Raw genomic sequence first — 10,000 nt, 5'->3', positions numbered from 1 at the left:
AAATATTTCCAAAATTTTCAGACACACGCTTCCATCTGCATGTTTATTATAAATGTTCTACAAAACCTTTTCGGACCTTTCACGGCAATTATCCCAATCCATGCCATATTCCACACGAAATAATCACACACACAATAGAAAAAATCCTTGTTCAGCATGTGAACTAAGCTGATCCAGGCATTCAGGATTGTTTTGAACGACGGGTTAGCGATTTGTTGTTAGTAACTGGTAACCATGACCTTGTTTTTTTATGATCTGTGCATGCGTAGAAAAAGCGGCGGAAATTCGGGCGGGAATTTTATTTCACAGGTTTAGAAATTTCCGAGTGGGACGAAAATTAAATGACGGCAGCAATGATAAAAAGAGACATTATTTTTTTTTTCCAATTTTCTTCTCCAAATCTGCCGAAACTAACACTGCCGGATCCGCGAAACAATTGATAAAGAATAGTGGCCTTAATAGTTTCAAGTCGCTCAATATATCTCAAAAGTGAATCTACAATTACACACTCAATCTCCTCGCCACTCCATTAACTTTTGAGTAGCCACACAAGTCACCAGTCAGTTAGTGTATCTCACAAAACTCATCAGACTCACCTTCCTACTCTCACATAGTGGGAAGTGAGAAACCCCGATAGAGCAAAACCATGTCAGTTGGAGCAAGCCGTTTTTTTTTTTTTTTTTTTTTTTTTAAGACCGATGTTGAGTTGCATCCACGGCTGGCTAGGGTTTTCTGGAACAAACGCGACATAACCCTCAGTGGGTCCCGGAATCGAACTCCCGACCCTGCTTATGAGGTCGATACGGTACCCACCGGGCTACCGCGCGGCCCTATATCTCACTAGTGATAGAATATTTACATATACAATCTCCTTCCCACCACATTTGTCCTTCAGTCACGCTGTTACTTTATAGTAAACACAAGGGACACATCCTCTTACCACTTTATCCTGATCGAAGATCTCGATGACAACAATGGGTGGGTTTGATCTGATGTAGTCCTTGGTGCCATAGACGAGAACGCCATCAAGGACGAGCAACTCGTCCCAAGTGGGACTCAAAGTTTCGTCGATCACCTGTGGAAGGAGGAGAGAAGGAAGAAGGTCTTTGATAACAATATGTTATAACAAAAGCTTATGATGATATTATAGACACCCGAATCTTATATAACAGAGGCATGCAAATTTGTCTTTCGTTATGGTTTTGGTAATCTTTTGTGAACTACTGTTTATAAAAATAAATACTTAACAACGAAAGGTGTACGTGCATATTTCGGATATGGATCAGTTTATACCCCAAACCGTGCGTTCTGTAGTATACTTATGATAAGTACGAGAACATAAGAAAAGAGCATTACATAAAAAAAAAAAAAAATGAACGAAATAAAAATAATCAGTACTATTTATATTCTACATTCCTTACATTCATGCATGTCACCTACATCCTTTTACGTTCAGCTAAACAATGCACATGGTATTTGCTCTAAATGTAACATTCATGTACCAATAGTCCCTTCCCCCCTTACACGTAGTACACAAAGAACGCAACGGACTTCGCGGCTTGATGCAACAAAGCGAGTCTGCATTATTCATGAAGAACACAAGACCAAGAACCGGGGTACGATTCCTCAGGAGTTTCCGAACTCGAGAACGTTGTTTATCAAAAGTCCTTCAGGACCAGGGATCTGTATATTTTCGAAATGTTTGTGGTGTAAAGAAATGGAATAGAGAGGAGAAAGGAGAGAAAGAAGGAAGGAAGAAGAGTAAAAACGGTGGAAATGCTTCAGGGAAAAACACGTGGGGTAGAAAGTAACTTTTCTAAAGTATCGGAAGTGTATTGACAAAGTTAAGAACATAAGAATGAAAGAGACTGTAAGAGTGTCTTGCACTAGGCAGTTCCATGTCCGTTACCACCTGTGATGATGAAGTACTTAAAGTAACAAAATATGGTTGCCTAGTAAGATAATACAAAATAGACATGGCGCACAGTTTCCACAGAAATACGGATATCGTTTCATCGCTTTGTGCTCTTTGTACCAACAATGTGCATAAGTATGCAGTTTTGGTGAAGAGCAGTTGCCAACTACACTGCTATCGTGCCTGACTTGCACTTTGTCAAAAGTATCAATTTACTAAAAATCGTGTCATGATCGTTTCAGTACGAGATCCTACACCTGACTGAATAAAGTCTCGTGGCATAAGCTAAGCTAAACCATGATATGGAATTTAAATAATGATTGCGAAGTTGCTACTTAAGGCACTTGTAATCCCCGAAGTGTGAGAATGTCCTACCCCCAGGTTGAATAAAATCGTCTAATGTTAGCCAGAATAGAATATAAAAAGTTCACCGTCTTAAAGGTACGTTTTTTTGATCGGTGCGGTTATTGGCCTATCACAGCCAATGGAAAGTGACGCGCATCCTACTTCCTGGAATCATATTTGGGTAAACGCGTTGGAAAGTTCGGTTAGAATGATCAACCTCGTACTTTGCACCAGGAATCAAGTCAGCCTCATTCGAAAATCAAAGAATCAGTGTTCTAGACAATCGTTTCAGGATTGTCATCGAACCTTGAACAATCACCGAACAAAATGCACCTTTAGCAAAGAGATTAGCATTATGAAAAGTCTCTTTCATTTCCTGTGTTTTATATTTTCAGGTTGAATTAATTTCTTGAGCTGTAAACTATTTGCTCAAGTTCAAGATGACGGCTTCGGCCGCAAGCAAGTGCTTCTTCCAGTGTAAGGTCCTCACCATGTTTTCAGAATGAATAATTTCTGGAATTATTTATGATTTGTCTCACTGTGTATCTAGACCGCAAATTCTGGTGAGTTCTTCGTCAGGGATCAACAGAAACCTACCAAGGGGTCCAGAGGACGGGGAATTCAACATGTCACAGTTAATCGTCTCATGGCTCAGATGTTTATAATTTCTGATCACGCGTGTGTATTAATCAAGATGTCCATTTTTTCCTAGTTTTTAACCTTGCTAGTTGAGTCTCTCAGAATGCTTAGGAAAAGTGACTATCCTATCTAATCCTGTATCAAGGGGTCAACGTAAAGGATCAACAAAGCTTGAAAGGGTAAGACCCAATGAACCAGATGATAGGGTGGATTCGAATCCCGCGCTCCTTTCCGATTCCCAGGAGCCACTGTTACCTGCCCCAGCAGTCCAAGCGCACAGGGCAAAGGTGACTATTTCGGTCACAGCTAAGTGCCTCCTGGGGTAGACTCCATAACTTCCCAAAGACATTCCTGGCCCTCCAATATCCCTTCCACAGATCTTCCTCTATTTCTTCCACCCTCCTCCTCTCACTCTTTCGTTATTTTCTTCATCTCCATTTTTTCTCTTCATCTTCTACAACCTACATTTTTTTTGTGTGACAAAGTCACTATCACAACAGTCATTATGACCACTACCCCTTCAGTCTTTCCTTCTTCCTTTTCCCATTCCCTCTTTTACTTCCTCCCTGCCTCCTTTCTTCCCTTCTTCCCTTCTTCCCTTCTTCCCTTTCTCCCTTCCTCCCTTCCTCCCTTCCTCCGTTCCTCCCCTCCTTCCTTCCTCCCTTCCTCCCTTCCTCCCTTCCTCCGTTCCTCCCCTCCTTCCTTCCTCCCTTCCTCCCTTCCTCCCTTCCTCCCTCCCTCCCTTCCTCCGTTCCTCCCCTCCTTCCTTCCTCCCTTCCTTCCCTTCCTCCCTTCCTCCCTTCCTCCCTTCCTCCCTTCCTCCCTTCCTCCCTTCCTCCCTTCCTCCCTTCCTCCCTTCCTCCCTTCCTCCCTTCCTCCCTTCCTCCCTTTCTTTTTGTTCCTCGTACAACTCACCTGTGTGATTCTGCAGTGTTCGCTGAAGATGACTCTGGCAAAGGGATCGGAGAGTCCGGAAGAGTCTGAGGCGATGAGGGAGCGCGCCTGGTACATGTGCGCGCGGAGCTGGAAAGTCTGCGTGGTGGGTGTGAAAAAAGTAAGTTAGAGAGAAAAAGAGAGGCGGGGGGAGGGGAAAGGGGAAGAGAGAGAAGGTGTGAGAGAGAGAGAGAGAGAGAGAGAGAGAGAGAGAGAGAGAGAGAGAGAGAGAGAGAGAGAGAGAGAGAGAGAGAGAGAGAGACAGAGAGAGAGAGAGAGAGAAGGAGAGAGAGAGAGAGAGAGAGAGAGAGGGAGAGAGAGAGAGAGATAGAGAGAGAAGGAGGAGAGAGAGAGAGAGAAGAGAAGAGAGAGAGAGAGAGAGAGAGAGAGAGAGAGAGAGAGAGAGAGAGAGAGAGAGAGAGAGAGAGAGAGAGAGAGAGAGAGAGAGAGAGAGAGAGAGAGAGAGGAGAAGGAGAGAAAGAGAGAAAGAGGGGGAGGGAGAGAGAGAAAGAGGGGAGGTAGAGAGAGAGGGGTGAGGGAGAGAGAGGGGAGAGAGAGAGAGGGAGAGAGAGAGAGGGGAAGGGAGAGAGAAGGGGAGGGACAGAGAAGGGGGAGGTAGAGAGAGGGGAGGGAGAGAGAGAGAGGGGGAGGGAGAGAAAGAGAGGGGAGAGAGAGAGAGGGGGAGGGAGAGAGAGGGGGAGGGAGAGAGAGAAGGAGGGAGAGAGAGAGGGGGAGGGAGAGAGAGGGGGAGGGAGAGAGAGAGGGGGAGGGAGAGAGAGGGGGAGGGAGAGAGAGAGGGGGAGGGAGAGAGAGAAGGAGGGAGAGAGAGAGGGGGAGGGAGAGAGAGAGGGGGAGGGAGAGAGAGAGGGGGAGGGAGAGAGAGAGAGGGGGATGGAGAGAGAAAAAGGGAGGAAGAGAGAGAGGGGGAGGGAGAAAGAGAGGGGAGGGAAAGAAAGAAAAAAATAATCAAACGACCGACATTTCACCATTATTATAGTACTTTACACAAATTAACAAACAATAAGTCATATTCATAGAAATACTTATACTGATACACAATGTTCAGATACCTTATTTCCTCAACATACAGTTGGTACACAACGGCAATATATTCCAACTGTTGCTACAATTACTCTACACTATGATCATACACACGTGAAAGATAATTCTCATTACCTGTTTCTGTGTATAGTGCAGTGAGGTCGGCGGCATCGTCATTGGTCTGTCGACGTTCCGGATCTCGTAATTGCTTTCGTAACCCTCTGGAAGGTCCTTCACGAAGTGCTTCTTGTGCTTGAGCTGCCCGAGCCACATGTACACTTGAAGCTTCCCTTGAATAGCCCAGCCGCCAGGCCCAGCTGACCGCCGGCCTGGTAACTAAACGAATAAGAAGAGAGAAGGAGATCAGAGAGGCAGCTGGTACTAAGAAACGATCCTAAGATATGTAAACGTTAAGGGGTCGAAGTCCCCCTTTTTCTTGGCTCTAACTCGATTGAGTGGTGAGACTGTTTTCTAGGAATACTCGTGTTTCTATGTTCATTGTGTGTGCAAGAATTTATTATTATTTACTATTTACCTGTTTGTTTATTGTTTAACTATACCTGTGCATTTATTTATGTATTCTATTTGTTATTTACATTATTATAGTTTTCATTTAATCATTTATTATTATTATGATTTTATTTCTCATCCGACCTAGATATGGACCAAAAGGTCTCCTGTCGGCGTGCTCCGCCTTTGTAATCCTTTGTAATCCTTTGTGTGTGCAAGAAGTTGTGGTATGGGTGTAAGTGCTCTGTCTGAACACGAACAACTGTCATAATTTTTCACAAACGCATGACAAGTACCATATTGAAGAGAACAACCGAATGAGAGCGTATAAATTTTTATGCGCCAGTTACAATGCCGAATGTGTTTGAAACTGGTGCGGGGCATGCCAGCAACGATCTCCTTCATTGGGGAATGAGTTGGAGGGAGGGTGGAGGTGGAGGTGGAGGTGGGTGGAGTGGGACGGTAGGTAGATGGGGAGTCATTATCTGCGGGTAATGGACTTCCAAATATGACGTCATAGGCCTATTTACTGCAGGAATATGGCTCTTGTTTAAAGATAAGTTACTGTAAAAATATTCGCGAATGGTCATGTTTGTTTCGTATATCGCCTGGTGTTTTTTTTTTTTTAAACACATTCATGATGCAAGAAGAATGACAAACTTATCATATTTTTTGTGTATATAAAAAAAAAGATATTTGGATAACATACAAACAACTTTGTGATTTATTTCCCAATAGCTATTTTTAAATGCTCAATTGAATATAGCCCCCACCATCCACGTGTCTCATTTGCTCCTTTATCTGTCTGTCAGCCTTAAATTTTTTCTCTTTCATCCTCTTATACTTTATTTTTCATTTTATACTTTATTTTTCTCTTTTCTATAAACATCATAGTCAACAGAGCAAATGTATACTTTATTTTTATCTTTATACTTTATTATATACTTTATTTTATACTTTATTTTATACTTTGATTTTTATCTTGTACTTTATTTTTCTCTTTTCTATATACAACATGGTCAACTGAGCAAATGTATCATAGACATTGACTGGAATATGTTTACTTTGAGAAAGAAATCATAGGACATCTGATAACTCGTTATCTTAGACCAGTTTTAGTATATGTTCAAGAAGCATCGAGACCATACAAAAGAAACAAAGTGATTTGATATAACGTTGTGAACTCCCCACCTTATCAAGAGGCTAGGGTGGTGCTCTTTACAAAGGACTTTGTAGCGTGGAACTTAGGGAAATACTCACTGTGAGGAAGTACAGGCCTTGAGGAAGGACTCATCTTGAGGAAGAGCTTACATTGAGGACTCGCTGAGAGGAAGGACTAAGCTTAGGGACGTACTCACTGTGAGGATGGACTGGCCTTGAGAAAGGACAAATCTTGAGGAAGGGCTTACATTAAGGACTCGCTGAGAGGAAGAACTAAGCTTAGGGAAGTACTCACTGTGAGGAAGGACTGGCCTTGAGAAAGGACCCATTTTGAGGAAGGGATCACATTGAGGACTCGCTGAGAGGAAGGACTAAGCTTAGAGAAGTACTCACTGTGAGGAAAGATTGGCCTTGAGGAAGGACTCATCTTGAGGAAGGGCTCACATTGAGGACTCGCTGAGAGGAAGGATTATGCTTAGGGAAGTACTCACTGTGAGGAAGGAAAGGCCTTGAGAAAGGGCCCATCTTGAGGAAGGGATCACATTGAGGACTCGCTGAGAAGAAAGACTAAGCTTAGAGAAGTACTCACTGTGAGGAAGGATTGGCCTTGAGAAAGGACTCATCTTGAGGAAGGGCTTATATTGAGGACTCGCTGAGAGGAAGGACTAAGCTTAGGGAAGTACTCACTGTGAGGAAGGACTGGCCTTGAGGAAGGACTCGTGTTGAGGAAGGGCTCACATTGAGGACTTACTTTGAGAAAGGACTCACCTTGAGGAAGATGGTCTGCACCTTTCCGCATTTACTTCCTCGCTCCTCTTCGACTGGGGAATGGATCAAGTTGCGCGCTGGTAGTCTCTGGTATGCTACTCTCTTTCCTCCGCTCAGCATCCAAATAAACACATCCGGTAAGCTATGCTGAGGCTGTTGTGTCCACAGGTAGTTGGGGGGTAGACATCGGTAGCACAGGTAGGGGGTGCAGGCGCCGGGGGCCCAGGTGGTCGGAGTGGAAGTTGGTTCCCGAGCGTTAGCGTCGATTGCGATCAGTTGTGTGCAAGAAGAAAACGGGAAGAGAAGAAAGTGGATTTAGCGGCTTTGAGGGAAGAAGATATTGGGCGGAAACATAATACCCATTTGCATATTTAGCCTGTAGATAGTTACTTGCTACGGAATATATTAGTTCTGGATTTAGGCGTAGTATCAGATTAATTTATTCCTAGTCTGCCGTACTGCATTCATTGTTATACAAAATATACGGTTATCGGTACGTATGGCGTATACATTGTTAGAATACTTCAGTATGTATACATAAAGAGGAAGGTTGCTTTTGGTTATTATTACTATATGATATGGTTTAACATCACAAAATCCCCCCTATCGGGAGGCTAGGGTGGTGCCCCTTACAAAGGACTTTGTAACTTAGAATTTAATTAACCATGCCCTTGGTTCAACTTCGCCGGTGGCAGGATTCGAACAGCCATCCCCTCGACCATCGCCACAAGTAATGACACCCTAACCCGCTCGGCCAGCGAGCTTCCTTTAATATTATTGTTAATATTTATTCAATCCTTCCGTACGAGGTGGCATATTTTATTCTATTACAGAGGTTAGTAGACTATTTCCTTTGTTGGTTATGCTACCATACTGCGTATGAAAGTCACCCCTTTTTGTTTTCCGTTCTCTATGTATATCCCAATTTTGAAGAAAGGAAGTCAAGTTCTTTGGAAATGAACATCTTTGTCTAACCTCAGTAGTTGTTGATTGACATAAAATTTGTTCGATCACCCTTAGGAGATGAGGCAGTGCTACTAAGGTTAAGTATTGTCCTCCTTGATCTTTGATTAATCCAACTATTTTAGGTACTGGAGGTGATGATGGAGACGTAACAGTTAATTAACTGTATGGATGAGTTCTTTTCCTTTTACCCTGATTGCCACTAAGCTATTCTATTCATCTCAATAGTACCCTCTCGGTAACAAAAAGGGTCAAATTAAAATACACACATATATATGTGTGTAATATCGAACATGACATTATAACCACTGCACAAGTTGGAACTACATTTTAGCATTGTCCTAAGCTGTAAATGTGCGCCGGTGGAGTAATCAAATGCATGCTGATTTCGCATTCGCTTAGTTGTGGGTTCGAATCCCGCACGCCTCTCCGATTTCCACGAGTGACTGTTACCTGCCCCAACAGTCTAAGCGTATAATAGAGCAAAGGTGATGGCTATGACCACAGCTACTCAGCGCCTCCTGGTGTACGCTCCTGACCTTCACCCGTTTACGCTATTCTTGAAGTTCATCTGTCTTGTGGTGTCAAATTACTAAATCTTCAAGGTTATTGCTATTCTTCTATACTCTTGAAGTAGCTTTTACGTTCTCATATTTCCACACTAGACATATATTTTTGCTTCACGTCAGACCTGTCGCGGTGATATGTCATCGTTAAATCCTTGATTAAAATAATCAGTTTATAGGTGTCCAATTAAATTTGTCTTCTGCAACAACGAAGACAACAACCTATGGTGAGATATTTAATCAAACTTGAAAAAAGAAAATCCATCTCGACCCCTTGTCACAGACTTCAACTTGCTTGTTTTAGTTTTTCAATTTCTTTTTCACATTTTTCCGTTCATCCTTTTAATTATCCCTCTGTTCCTTTTGATCTTTAGATTATTTTCTTCTATAGCCTCCAAGTTTTCAGTTTTATGCATCTTTAAGATATTAAGATGTTTATCACTTATTTTCATCTTTGATAATCTCTACGTTCTTATATAATTCACACACTCTTTCTTTACTCCACTGTTTTTTGCTATGATTTTTTGTTTGTTTTATAAACAGAAATTCTTTCTTTTATAGCCTTCAGGTTTTCAGTTTTATGAATTTAAAAATATTTCGTTGTTTATCACTTATTTTCATTTTTGATTATATCTACATTTTTATATGATTCACCCACTCTTTCTTTACCTTACTCTTCTTTTGCTATGAACTTTTGTTTGTTCTGTAAACAGAAATTCTTTCTTAGGATCCAGGTGAGCTGCTACAGCTCAGCCCTTACGTCTTTGTTCCGTTTGTCTAGAAATACCCAAGGGCAGAACCCTTCTACTAAGCTCCTGCCGCTTGTTCTTTTTTCTATCCACCTTCAAAGAGGCCCCTCATCATCTATTGCTCTCCCCACTCACTGCCGCTACTTCTGTCCTTACTCCTACTATCTCAACCCCGACCCTTGTCTATATCACTCTCTCTGCTCTCTACTCTTTACCTCCTACTCTTTACCCTCATATCCTATACCTACTTCTAACTACAACAGTTACCCCTCAGTCTTTAATTGAACTCTCTTTCTTATATGATCTACTTTCTTCTTCTTCCATTCTTCCCCTCCATCTTTACTTGACCCGTCACAAGCAGGTGCCTCCTTCATTCCTTTCTATTTAACTCGCTGTAAATCCCTTCCCCG

At 42.4% G+C, this 10,000-nt stretch overlaps 1 protein-coding gene across 2 annotated transcripts in view; it reads right to left on the bottom strand.

Moving 5' to 3' along the window:
- Positions 1–10,000, bottom strand: part of LOC143040696 (otoferlin-like) — a 373,948-nt gene that overhangs the window by 111,383 nt on the left and 252,565 nt on the right. For both annotated transcript variants that reach the window (XM_076212016.1, XM_076212017.1), the window contains exons 15-18: positions 7,313–7,465; positions 5,009–5,209; positions 3,815–3,931; positions 941–1,075 (exon numbers count right to left, since the gene is read on the bottom strand). In XM_076212016.1, coding sequence (XP_076068131.1) covers positions 941–1,075; positions 3,815–3,931; positions 5,009–5,209; positions 7,313–7,465 — 606 coding nt within the window. The remainder of the gene's footprint in view (positions 1–940; positions 1,076–3,814; positions 3,932–5,008; positions 5,210–7,312; positions 7,466–10,000) is intronic.

This window comes from Oratosquilla oratoria, chromosome 29 (genome assembly GCF_046742065.1).
Source record: "Oratosquilla oratoria isolate Oo_2021 chromosome 29, ASM4674206v1, whole genome shotgun sequence".
Lineage (NCBI taxonomy): Eukaryota > Metazoa > Arthropoda > Malacostraca > Stomatopoda > Squillidae > Oratosquilla > Oratosquilla oratoria.
The sequence above is the reverse complement of the archived record's forward strand: the minus strand, read 5'-3'. Positions and strand labels throughout refer to the sequence as shown.